The sequence below is a fragment of the Symphalangus syndactylus genome, chromosome 2, assembly GCF_028878055.3.
Source record: "Symphalangus syndactylus isolate Jambi chromosome 2, NHGRI_mSymSyn1-v2.1_pri, whole genome shotgun sequence".
Lineage (NCBI taxonomy): Eukaryota > Metazoa > Chordata > Mammalia > Primates > Hylobatidae > Symphalangus > Symphalangus syndactylus.
In genome coordinates, this window is record NC_072424.2 from 5,153,683 (window position 1) to 5,166,711 (window position 13,029).

The window sequence follows — 13,029 nt, forward strand, 5'->3', positions numbered from 1 at the left end:
CCCAGTGCCCTGAGAACCTGTGAAGTAGGCGCTTGATGCAGCATCAGTTAATGAACAAGAGGAGGGTTGTCAGCTATGCTGTCATCCCAGGCAGCAGCCACAAGAATGCAGGGGGACGAGAAGCAACTACAGGACCCAGAGTTCAGGGAACCCAGTGTGGGGCCACGTGTGGTTGTGGGGATTGGAGTCACAGGGCCCTGTGCACCCTGGGCCTGGAGCAAGACAAAGACAACAGCAGCAGGTGCTGGAGCCCCAAGGCAGGAAGGACAGGACGGCTTCAAGGCAGGAAGGATGGCTCTGGACGCTGTGGCTGTAACTTGCTTTATGTGTCCAGCATCTCCGTGAGCATCCGGTGTCTCAGCTCAAGTCAACCCTGGCCAGACTCCAATAACAGACACAAGAACTGAGAAGGTGGCCCCAGTTACCAAAAACCAGAGGACCCTCATTAACATCCCCAAATCTCAAGCCAGATTGAAATCTGTCAGAGGAAATGAGGGTCCCAGTCTCCCCCGGCACAGGTGGAACAGAGTAGGCTGGGCCCAGCTAGAGCCTCGGCCTAGGCTGCTGCACCTGCGGGGCCCACAGACTGAGGAGGCGGTCGGCCTCCCTCCATCCCGACAGCAGAGCCCCATGGGTCGTGGAGTAAAACGTGCGATGTGTGGCTTCCCCCGCAAACAGGATCTGGAGCTGCAAAGAAGAGCCAGGGTTAGAATGGGGATGCAATTCAGACAGCAAGGTCTGGGCAAAGAAACACAGAAAATGGCTCACAAGCACCCACCAAGAGGCGGGAAAACAGCTCACACACCTCCACCAACGGACGAGAAAAGGGCTCACGCGTACCCACCAACAGCCAGAAAAACAGCTCACACACATCCACCAACAGGCGGGAAAACGGCTCACACGCATCCACCAACGGGCGGGAAAACGGCTCACACGCACCACCAATGGACGGGAAAACGGCTCACACGCATCCACCAACGGGCGGGAAAACGGCTCACACGCACCACCAACGGGCGGGAAAACGGCTCACACGCATCCACCAACGGGCGGGAAAACGGCTCACACGCACCACCAACCGGCGGGAAAACGGCTCACACGCATCCACCAACGGGCGGGAAAGGAAGCGACTGCACCCCGCAGCTCAGGTGTGAACAGCGTTTAGAGAAAACAAGGGGTGTAAACACTGAATAGTGATCTGGCCACAACTCCTGGATCACGTATGGGGAGGGTGGGGTAGGGATCTGGGAGTTGGGTGGGCAGAGGAAGAAAGCTACAGCCTTATCTGATGTAATGAGAAGTCAGTTAGTAACACCTGAAACTGAAAACTCAAGAAGCAACATTTCCAAGCAGCCTCACTGAAGAGAGATCATGAGCTGATGGGAAAACTGAACACTGACTAAATATTGGATCATATCGAGGAATGATTATTAATTTTTAAGTGGGTAAATTGTATCACAGTTATATGGTTTTATTTTTATGTTTTCTGAGACAGAGTCTTGCTCTGACACCCAGGCTGGAGTCCAGTGGTGCAGTCATAGCTTACTCCAGCCTCAATTTCCTGGGCCCAAGCCTGAGCAGCTGGGACTGCAGGTGCCTGCTACCATGCCTGGCTACTTGTGTGTGTGTGTGGAGACCGACTCTCACTATGTTGCCCAGGCTGGTCTCGAACTCTTGGCCTCAGCAAACCTCCTGCCTAGGCCTCCCAAAGCACTAGGATTACAGGTGTGAGCCACTGCCCTCAGCATCATAGTTAAGTATTTTACAAGGATGTCTTTATCTTTTAGAGACAGGCACCAAAATATCCCCAGGTGAAACAACGTCCTGTGTGTGACATGCTTAATAAGAAAGGGCGGGGGTGGGTGGGGAGCAAGCCTGGCTTAGGGGAAGCCTGGTGGGTACTCAAAGGTTCTCCCTACTTTTGTATGTTTGACATTTTGCACAGGAAACGTTTCTCAAAATGTGGTAGCAGAAACATGTTTTTAGAGATGCAGTAAACTTAGCGACCAGAATCAGCTGGGAGCACAGTCTGGGAAGGGCAAAAGGGGCTCCACCTGCCATTCTGGTTTTATTTTCTTTTGTTAGCACTGCAGAATTCTCTGACTTTTTAAGCTATGTGTGTGTATAATTCTCACAAAAATAATACATTTAAAAATTATTCTTAGTTTCAAAAAGAAAATGGCTTCCGAGTCTGGGGTCCCAGCCCACCCCTCACTGGCTGGCACTCCTGCAGCGCCGAGACTCCGCGGGGGCTCTGCCGCGGGACCCACGCCCCCCGACCAGGGCACGCCACATACCTGGGCGCCGGCGCCGTCTGCAGGGAGGGGCTGAGCCAGTAGGTCCAGGTCGCCCCCAGTACTGCCCACGGCCACGTAGCTGTAGGAGCCCCTAGTGTACGGGGCGCTGTGCCAGCGAGACCGCAGGACGCTCTTGGGCGCGGGGAGCCGTGGGTTTCCTGAGCCACAGAGACACTGCATGTTAACCGAGAACTCCCACCCACAGGTCTGCGACTGTTTTTGTCATTTGTAAAGATTGAGCAGTTTAACGTGAAAGATGCTACGCGGGAAGAAAACTGAGCAGCAGAGTGCGTCAGGAGAGGCTCTTCCTGCCGCCTCTGACCTGACAGCAGCGGGCCGGGACCCGGGGGCCTCTGACCCGACAGCAGCTACTGTTTCCCAGGCTTGGGTTCCTCCTCTGTAAAAATCTGATCAAGGACAATGGCATTGATTTTGGTGGCAGAAGTAGGAAGTGTTCGCAAAGTCATTTCAGTTCCTCGGAGGTAAGAACTGTTACTGACCCCACTAACATGAGGAAGGATGGTCCCTGGAGATGTACAGAGTCAGCCAAATTTAGTTTTTCTCTGTTCTGCAAAGTCTAGTTTCTGTTTAGAGATCAACCAGTAACGAGCAGAGGCAGGAACTGGCGTGTGGTGAGTACCTGTCACTCTCCGGAGCACTTGGGTGAGACACAGAAGTACTTCTTCATCCGACAGAGTCTCCATGAACTCAGACTCAAGCCCGGCAATGAACCCACAGAGAACGTGGACAGACCTGCATGGAGAAGGAGAGGCCTGGGATGACCAGACCTGCATGGAGAGAACCCTGGGATGACGGCGTCCAGTCCAGCTCTCCGCCCGCGTCTCTCAGCAAGGAACCACTGATGGAGCAGGGGCCCCAGAGGCACAAAGAGCCACCCCACGGAGCGTCCCTCAGGCAGCAGTTCGCAGAGTGTGGGCGGCAAAGTCCTGGGGGAGAAGACCCTGCCAGGGACCCTCAAGGTCACAGCCATCTTCAGACGCTAAGACAGCATTTGCTGTTTCCACCACGCCGACGTGCACCTGAGCAAGAACCAGGGCAGGTAAACCGTCCCTTAGCAGAATCAAGCAGCAACAGGACCCACGTGCGCCTACAGGCGTTCCCACCACCACACAAGCAGGTTACAAAATGCTGCTTTTTGCAGCCGTAAAAGAACGAGATCATGTCCTTTGCAGGGACATGGATGGAGCTGGAGGCCATCATCCTTAGCAAACTAACACAGGAACAGAAAAGCAGATAGCACATGTTTTCCCTTTCAAGTGGGAGCTAAATGATGAGAACACACACTGGCGCCTATGGGAGGGTGGAGGATGGGAGGAGGGAGAGGAGCAGGAAAAATAACTAATGGGTACTAGGTTTAATTCCTGGGTGATGAACTAATCTGTACAACAAGCCCCCACGATACACGGTTAGCTATATAACAAACCTGCACGTGTACCCCTGCCTCTGAATATGAAAGTTAAAATATATATATTAAAAAATAAAAATGCTGCTTTCACTTGAGAATGTCATTGATCAAAGGCAATAAAAGTTACTAATTTTATTAAATCTTGACCCTCGAGTTCATGTCTTTTTAATAATCTGCGTGGAGGGCCAGGCACGGTGGCTCAGGCCTGTAATCCCAGCACTTTGCGAGGCCGAGGCAGGCGGAACACAAGGTCAGGAGTTCGAGACCAGCCTGGCTAATATGGTGAAACCCCATCTCTAAGAAAAATACAAAAATTAGCCAGGCGTGGTGGCGGGCACCTGTAGTCCCAGCTACTCGGCAGGCTGAGGCAGGAGAATGGCGTGAACCCGGGAGGTGGAGGTTGCGGTGAGCCAAGATCGTGCCACCGCACTCCAGCCTGGGCGACAGAGTGAGACCACGTAGAACGCTCCGGCTGCGCGTGGTGCGCGGTGGCCATGGAGGACTCGCCCTGCACAAGCTCATTCCAGGCAGGGCTGGTGCGTCTTTCACAGACAGGCTCAGAACTCAGGAGAGCACCAGACAGACAAATCATGGTCTGGTATTTGGCGACATTTTCTTGAAAATCAGCAAAGTGTCTCTATCACAGGAAAACAACTAACAAATAGTATTTATAGACAATGAGAAAGTTTAAGCTCTCAAGCAAAAACTGCAATTTTAGAAAAGCTTCTTTCTGCCATCAACAGCATAACAGCTTCCCAATACTGAAAGACTTTTCTGAGATCAGTGGTATGTTAATAAATTTGATTTTTTATATTGTATAATGAAATGTATCAACATTTGGAAGACTACATGAACCAATATATATATTTTTTCTTTTTTAAGACATGGCCTCGCTCTGTTGCCCAGGCTGGAGTTCAGTGGCTTAAGCACAGCTCACTCACTGCAACCTCCACCTCCTGGGCTCAAGCAATCCTCCCACCTCAGCCTCCCAGTAGCTGGGACCACAGGCACACACCACCACGTCTGGCTAGCTTTTTGTATTTTTGGTAGAGACTGGGTCTCGCTATGTTACCCAGGCTGGTCTCGAACTCCTGAGTTCAAGCCATCTGCACACCTTGGCCTCCCAAAGTGCTGGAATTACTGGCATGAGCCACTACGCCCAGCGTAGTATTTTCCAAATGACTAAAGTCATGGATAGGTAAAAGATCCATTTAAAGTGCAAGACAGACAAATAGATTTCAGTATCACAGAAGACAAAAAATTCACTGGTGTGCTCTCCGATTCCATATTTGGCCAACCTTTAAGGAACTACTATTACTTCTTGACTTTTGAAGTAGTATCAAAGAATACCCACAATCATTTGAAAAGCTATTTAAATATCACTCCTTTGGCCAGGCGCGGTAGCTTATGCCTGTAATCCCAGTACTTTGGGAGGCCAAGGCGGGCAGATCACTTGAGGTCAGGAGTTCAAGACCAGCCTGACCAACATGGAGAAACCCTGTCTCTGCTAAAAATACTAAATTAGCTGGGTGTGGTGGTGGGCGCCTGTAATCCCAGCTACTTGGGAGGTTGAGGCAGGAGAATCGCTTGAACCCGGGGGGCGGAGGTTGCAGTGAGCCGAGATCGAGCTATTACACTCCAGCCTGGGCGACAAAAGTGAAACTCCGTCTCATAAATAAATAAATATCACTCCTTCTTCCAACCACATATCCATGTAGATCCACATTTTCTTCCTGTGTTTCAACCAAAATAAAACATCACCACAGAATGAATGCAGAGGAGGCCTGAGAACCCAGATGTCTTCCATTAAGTGTAACACTAAAGAGTTTTGCAGAAAAGGCCGGGCGTGGTGGCTCACACCTGTAATCCCAGCACTTTGGGAGGCCGAGGTGGGCGGATCACTTGAGGCCAGGAGTTCGAGACCAGCCTGGCCAACATGGCAAAACCCTGTGTCTACCAAAACTACAAAAATTAGCTGGGCATGGTGGCGCACACCTATAATCCCAGCTACTCAGGAGGCTGAGGCAGGAGAATGGCTTGAACCCAGGAGGCAGAGGTTGCAGTGAGCTGAGATCATGCCACTGCATTCCATGCATTCCAGCCTGGGTGACAGGGAGATCTTGTCTCAAAAAAAAAAAAAGTTTTGCAGAAAAGACAAAACTGCTGCCACCCTTCATTAAATTTTAAGAAAATATTCATTTAAAAATGTTATTTATGCTAACATAGAATAGGTTTGTTACTATCATCTCAAATAATTTAATTTATCATGTGGTGGCTGCGCGGTGGCTCATGCCTGTAATCCCAGCACTTTGGGAGGCCGAGGCAGGCGATTCATTTGGTCGGGAGATCGAGATCATCCTGGCTAACACGGTGAAACCCCGTCTCTACTAAAAATACAAAAAATTAGCTGGCCGTGGTTGTGGGTGCCTGTAGTCCCAGCTACTCGGGAGGCTGAGGCAGGAGAATGGCGTGAACCCAGGAGGCGGAGCTTGTAGTGAACCGAGATCGCACCACTGCACTCCAGCCTGGGGGACAGAGCGAGACTCTGTCTCAAAAAAAAAAAATTTATTTATCATGGGGTAAATTTACAGATGTGACTCACATAAACAAAAGCTCTTTGAGATCCCCAACCCTTTGCAGGTATATAAAAGGATGGGACAGCTACCACCCCGTGCCACAGACAGGGTCCCACCAAAGCACTCAGGGTCCCACTGATGTCCTAAGCAAGAGAGCACAGGAGGTGGTGCTGGGCCTGGAGCAGGTGGCTCTACACACAGTCACCCACCCGGCTGCCCACCAGCAACCCAGGCCTATCTCAACACCTGGAATGCCAGTTTTCTTTCTTTCTTTTTTTTTTTTAGACAGAGTTTTGCTCTTGTTGCCCAGGCTGGAGTGCAGTGGCACAATCTCAGCTCACTGCAACCTCTGCCTCCCAGGTTCAAGCGATTGTCCTGCCTCAGCCTCCTGAGTAGCTGTGATTACAGTTGTCCGCCACCACACTGGCTAATTTTTTGTATTTTTAGTAGAGACGGGGTTTCATCATGTTGGCCAGGCTGGTCTCGAACTCCTGACCTCAGGTGATCCACCCACCTCAGCCTCCCAAAGTGCAGGGATTATAGACGTGAGCCACCACGCCTGGCCGAAATGCCAGTTTTCTCTTCAGTGTGAAGGAGACACACAGGCTTCCCCCATCACAGGTGCGGGGCTGGTCTGCAGCCTGCAGCCTCCTGCTCCCAGTGGATGGCAACTATGAACCATCTGGCAGGCATGCCCTACATCTCACCCCATCCTGGGTCTTTCAGAACAAGAACTCGGTGCCCCCTCCTGCGGCATCTGTCAGTGGAAACGTGGAATTATATCTGCCATCTGACTACCTCAGGATGTCTTTGTGTTTTAATCTTGCTGGAAAAATCAGTCCCTCCATCCCCACATCACTCATGGGATTATCTCCTAAATCGCCACATGGTCTAGATATGCTGTTTCTAAGAGGGCCAGCCCATACAAGTGAGCCCTTCCTCTGTGGGTCTCCCATTCCATTACTTCTAGGAATGTTTCCTTCAATTATTTCATCCCGTTTAAGTATTGTCTCCCCAGGTATGGGCAGATGGTGTTTCAAAGATCTTCTGTATCTACAAGCCCCAGCTCCCTGCAACATTCCAGTAAACACGTTCCCACTGACTGAAGACTGGGCCTGCCTGCAACAACCCGCATACAGCAGGGCGCCATCTGTCCCCGCAGGGGTCAGGCCCAGGTGCAGCCAGCACCTGGGCGGGGCGCTCATGGGATCCCTACCCATTAAACCCTCTAGAAATGCCCTGCAGTGAACGGACACACTGCTGCGTCCTCATCAGATGAAGGCCTATGAGCCAGCCACTCACGGAACCTCTCAGGGAGCAAACGTACGCAGAGGAAGGCAGGACCACAAAGCCAATGAGCTTCCGGAACCAGGTGTCCCGTAGCGCAGGGGCAGCGTCCTCCAGGGGCGACGTGTCCTCCCACACCAGCTGGATCAGCTGGCAGTCTGGCTCCCAGAAGGGCTCCTCAAACTCCAGGAAGATTTTGTTGTTGGTCCCAAAGCCTATCTTCCTGATTGCTTCTGCCTTCTCAGCCGGCAGGGGAGGGTCAAAGAAGGTGTCCAGATGTTCCTTAAGAAAACCTGGAATTCAGAATTGGACTCTTCTTACATCACATAAAGCCCTCCATGGAAGTCCTGTCTGTCCAGACCTTGGATCCAGCAATTTCCCCTGCTGGAGTTTATCCTACAGACACATTCACACAAGCAGTTTTACTTTTTTGTCCTTGTTTTTGAGATAGGGTCTTGCTCTGTTGCCCAGGCGAGAGTCCATGCAGCACCATGATCAGGGCTCACTGCAGCCTTGACCTCCCTGGCTCAAGCAATTCTCCCACCTTGGCCTCCCAAACTGCTGGGATTACAGGCCTCCGTTCCCCACCTTTCACACAAGTGTTTTTTGTTTTTTGTTTTTTGGGTTTTCTTTTTTATTTTTTTGAGATGGATTCTCACTCTGTCGCCCAAGCTGGAATGCAACGATGCCATCTTGGCTCACTGCAACCTCCACCTCCCAGGTTCTAGTGATTCTCTTGCCTCAGCTTCCCAAGTAGCTGGGATTACAAGCACCCACCACCATGCCCAGCTAATTTTTCTATTTTTAGTAGAGATGGGGTCATGTTGATTAGGCTGGTCTTGAACTCCTGACCTCAGGTGATCCACCCGCCTCAGCCTCCCAAAGTGCTGGGATTACAGGCATGAGCCACCCTGCCTGGCCAACACAAGTGTTTTTAAGTGCACATGTAAAACTGCATGAAATAGAAAAAGTGAAGACCACCTAAATTTCCACCTATGCTTATGAAATAATGACAAGAAAACACTGCATGGCAAATTAACTGGCTCCTTTTTTTTTGAGACGGAGTTTCGCTCTGGTCACCCAGGCTGGAGTGCAATGGCACAATCTCAGCTCACTGCAACCTCCGCCTCCTGGGTTCAAGCAATTCTCCAGCCTCAGCCTCCTGAGTAGCTGGGACTACAGGCACCCAATGGCTAATTTTTGTGAACTGGCTCCTTATAAACAAAATGCTCACAGTTGTAACAATGTATCTACTGACAACGTCCCCAGTGATCAGCACCTAGCAGGCCCCGCAAGCACTTACTCCAAACGTGAATGAACAAAGCCACTGGAGGGAAACAAAAAAGACCGCTGTAGATCTATGTGTGCTGATTTGGAAACACTGAGAAGTTCTATTGGGGGGAGGTGGAAACAGGCAAACTGAGCAGCAGATTTTTGTTTTTTTGTTTGTTTGTTTTGTTTTTTGAGACAGAGTCTCACTCTGTCACCCAGGCTGGAGTGCAATGACACCATCTCGGCTCACTACAACCTCCGCCTCCCCCGTTCAAGAGATTCTCCTGCCTCAGCCTCCCAAGTAGCTGGAATTACAGGTGCCTGCCACCACGCCCAGCTAATTTTTGGATTTTTAGTAGAAACAGGATTTCACCATGTTGACCAGGCTGGTCTTGAACTCCTGACCTCAGGTGATCCACCTGCCTCGGTTTCCCAAAGGGCTGGGATTACAGGCATGCGCCACCACGCCCAGCCGGCAGCAGATGTTCATGTGTGGACAATGAATGCATCTCTGGGAAACAGCAGTGGGGTCTGAGTGCTCATCCCTGCCCCGAGGAGGGCAGAGCCACCCCTTGGAGACAGGAGTTAGGGCTGCGGAGGCTCTTGCTTTTCATCACACACCCGTCAATCACACCTAGGTTTCCAAGTGAGTGCTGGCACTTGCTGGCTTTGTGAACTTGGGCAATTAAGTGACTTCCCTCTACTTGCATAGATGTTCAAATCTGTCAAATGCGGGACGGTGACAGAAACCTCCCAAGGCTGCCTGAGTCAATGCGATAACTCAGGCAGAGACCCATGGCAGTGTGAAACCCATATCAAGCAAATGTCCAGTTGACAGCAATTATCCTAGTAACTCTGTTTTCAACCATCTCCACCTTTCATAAAACAGCTTCAAACCACCTCTACTCAAGCACAGATCTAAAGCACCAGATCTAGAATTAAACAGAATTATACACATGGCTCCTGCAACAGGTCACCCCAGGCCTGACCTTGAGACCAGGCTTTTCATGCCTTTTCCTGTCTCCAGCAAAGTGCAGTGTGGTTAATCTCCAAGGCTGTCCCAACCCTAACGGTTACCTCCAAGCAAGCAGGACGCATACTTACTCGCGTTTTTTCTTACAGTGAAACCCTTAATTCCAAAGCATGCAATTGCTACAAAACATAACAGAATCATTCCTTCCACCTAGCTGGAACTCACTAGAATGAAAATGTGAGCTTCGTACACAAGCAAACGCCCCAGAGCCAACTGAGGCAGGATAAGGGCAGAGGCGGGGGCATTTGGGATGGGGGTTTGGGCTGAAAACCTGACCTACCTAAGGGCACGGTGACGATGACGTGGTGTGCCAGGAACCGGTCTCCATCCTCACACTCTACCGACACTGGAAAGGTCTCCCCGGGAAAGGCTGACTCCTGGAAGGACCCGTTCCAGTGGATGATCTTCACAGGCTTCTCAAAAACTACGGTGTCCTCCGGCAGGGAGGCCATCATGCAGTTTGTGAGCCCTTGGTAGCCCCTAGGAAGACGGAAGTGCTGGTTTCGTAGAGGCCCAGTCCCTGGAAGGGCAGGACTGGTGGAAATACGTGCTCCGAGTTCCCACCCACATCAAAGGTAGCTGCGGGGAGCTCTCCATCGCTCCGGGCCAGCATGGAGGGCAGCTCCACTCTGTGGTTTTCCACCTCATGGATGCTCATACCTGCCCTCCAGGCTGTAAGGGAGGGTTCAGTGGGCACAGAGCTCTCAAGGCAATCTGCCGGAACCAGGGCTTCCTCCTCACCACCACAGAGTTCCTGACTCACAAATGCCCATTGCCTGGCCAGGAGCCTTGGGGCCAACAACACCAGGGGTGACAGGACAGCCCAAGGAGGGTCTCACCTGCACCTGGTACCTGGCAGCCACCTTGCCACAGGGAGAGGGCCTGTCTGGCCCCCTCTACAGTCGAAACCCCTCATAAATACAGGAGCAAGAGAAGTCTTTCCTTCTTCTTCTTTTTTTTTCTTTTGAGATGGAGTCTCACTCTGTCGCCCAGGTTGGAGTGCAATGGCGCAGTCTTGGCTCACTGCAACCTCCGCCTCCCAGGTTCAAGCAATTCTCCTGCCTCAGCCTCCCGAGTAGCTGGGATTACAGGCACGCACCACCACGCCCGGCTAATTTTTGCATTTTTAGTAGAGATGGGGTTTCACCATGTTGGCCAGGCTGTTCTTGAACTCCTGACCTCATGATCCGCCTGCCTCAGCCTCCCAAAGTGCTGGGATTACAGGCGTGAGCCACCGCGCCCGGCCTTACCTTTCCTTCTTTTAAACACTCTCTCTCAGAAATAACTTTTTTGGCTTAAATGAGCAAAACTAGGGAAAGGGGCAACCAGTCTGTCTGAATGGGGAGGACAAATGGTCTCCTGTCCCTCCCATACCCAAGCAAGAGCGGAACCCGGCCAGCCCCGGGGCCCTGGGGAGCCTGGTGGGAGGACTGGAGGGGCAGGGGCTCAGGCACGCACTTAGAAAAGGTGCAGTCCAGCCCCGGCAGCACGGTGTACTCCCCAAAGGGTGCAAGGGCCACCAGGTCCATGCTGTGGGTGCCGCTCACACAGCATTCCAGGTTGAAGAAGGAGTTCAGGATGGCCAGCTTCAGCTTCCTGGTCTCCTCGTCCTCTGTCCAGCCGGCCACGTGCTGGCCAATCTCCTTCTTGAGGTACTCCCCGACGCTGGGCACCGGGGTCTCCACAGCGTGCAGGAACTCCCGGGTCTGGTCTATCAGGCTGTAGAACAGAGTTGCCATCTCCGCCACCAGCTGGAGGCTCACGCGGGCCCCGGAGCTGGCGTAGCTCACGGAGGGCAGGCCCACGTGACCCCCGGTCTCCACCAGCTGGTTGTCCTCGGACAGCTCCTTCTCCCCCAGCAGCCCGTACTCAGCAGCCAGCTGGAAGACGGGGTTGCCCCGGGAGGGCCCATGGATCCAGTGCGCGCCCACCTCCACCACGCCACCTGCGACGGGACAGCAGATGCCACCTGGAGGTCCTTTCCCAGAACGGTCACCCTGAGCCCTTCTCCTGGGCCACGCCCACTCTGGCCTTCCCAAGGAGGATGTGACCACACTGTCCCCAAGGGCCCTGTGGTCCCCAAGGGCAGGACCCTGTCAGACCCAGTTTAAGGGGAGCACTGGGCAGGAGGGCACTTGTCGGGCGGTGTGGACCAGAGGGAGGGGTGCAGGGTGGGCGTACCCCGGGGCTGGGGCGGGCCCCCGTGGGGCAGAACCAGGGCGGCTTTATGGAGCCGCAGGTCGCCTTCCCTGGCCGGCGCCCTCCTCACTAACTCTGAGCCCTGAGTTTAGGGGCGGTGAACTCTGGCCGATTAAGCGAGCGGGGATTCCCTCGGGGAGCCCGGCGAGGCGGCCGGGCCGGTCAGCTGCGCGCAGGGCAGGTTGGGGCCGGCGAGTTCGGGCGCAGCCGGTTGGGTTCCGGGAGGGGCTCCGGGAGGGGCGGTTACCGAAGCTGCGCTCCGAGCGGATGCGGCCCCCGGCGCGGGCCGTGGCCTCCAGGACCCGCAGGTGCCGGAAGGCGGAGTGACCGCAGAGCCTCTGCGCCGCGCCCAGCCCCGCGATGCCGCCGCCCACCACCAGCACCCGGGGTCCGCCCGGGGCCTCCCCGACGCTGCCAGTCGACTCCATCGCGCGGTCCGGGCAGTCAGAGGGCTCCGAGTAGCCGGGAGGTCTGGAGCTCTCGGAGGAGGCCGGAGGCGGAGCGAGGGGGCGGGGAAGGGCGGGGAAGGGGCCGGGCCGGGCCCCACAGTGCGCCTCGGCCTCCGCGAGCCTCCGGACTGGGTTCAGGTCTCAGAGGGAAGCGCCCCGCGTGGGAGGGCCCGCGAGCCCGCGAGGACAGGCGTCAGGGAGCGTCCCGCGCTGCCGGGTCCCCATGGAGGGAGAAGCCGGCCGGGCGGGCGGACCAGTGTCTCCTCCAAGGGAGACGGGGGCGCAGCGAGCGCTTCCCCCAGGGACCCGCGTCGAGTGCGAGGGCGCAGTGGGTCTGGGGGCGCCGCGGTGTCAGGGGTGGGACCTGGGAGAGCTTAACGCGTCCGGAGGGGGCTGTGACAGCCTCCAGCATCGCCAGCGAGCCGTCAGTTCGCGTGTGCGCGCGCCTGCGTGTGCGTGTGTGGCCACAGGTCTGCGGGGACACAGGACCGAA

General features: G+C 54.0%; 1 protein-coding gene and 1 long non-coding RNA gene across 3 annotated transcripts; one reads left to right on the top strand and one right to left on the bottom strand.

Moving 5' to 3' along the window:
- Positions 1 to 305: 305 nt before the first annotated feature.
- On the bottom strand, positions 306 to 13,000 carry PAOX (polyamine oxidase). Of its 2 annotated transcripts, XM_055244662.2 has the most exons (7): positions 12,335 to 13,000; positions 11,347 to 11,833; positions 10,169 to 10,368; positions 7,624 to 7,876; positions 2,935 to 3,047; positions 2,295 to 2,452; positions 306 to 687 (listed from the first exon to the last, which is right to left on the bottom strand). In XM_055244662.2, exons 1-7 carry the CDS (start codon positions 12,513 to 12,515, stop codon positions 544 to 546), a joined length of 1,536 nt encoding a protein of 511 aa, XP_055100637.1. In that variant the 5' UTR covers positions 12,516 to 13,000; the 3' UTR covers positions 306 to 543. The 2 variants fall into 2 exon arrangements, with proteins under 2 accessions (XP_055100637.1, XP_055100647.1); XM_055244672.2 differs by lacking the exon at positions 2,295 to 2,452 and having other exon boundaries at positions 12,335 to 12,599.
- Positions 1,201 to 3,866, top strand: LOC129463955 (uncharacterized). The gene is made up of 2 exons (XR_008651362.2): positions 1,201 to 1,438; positions 2,500 to 3,866. It is a non-coding gene; the product is annotated as an uncharacterized lncRNA (long non-coding RNA).
- Positions 13,001 to 13,029: the final 29 nt, after the last annotated feature.

Coding starts and splice junctions, on each gene's coding strand:
- PAOX (XM_055244662.2), bottom strand. CDS start 12,515: ATGGAGTCGACTGGCAGCGTCGGGGAGGCCCCGGGCGGACCCCGGGTG. Junction 11,834..12,334: donor CCGCTCGGAGCGCAGCTTCG/GTAACCGCCCCT, acceptor GTCCCGTCGCAG/GTGGCGTGGTGGAGGTGGGC. Junction 3,048..7,623: donor GTGGTCCTGCCTTCCTCTGC/GTACGTTTGCTC, acceptor TTCTCCATGCAG/GTCTGTCCACGTTCTCTGTG.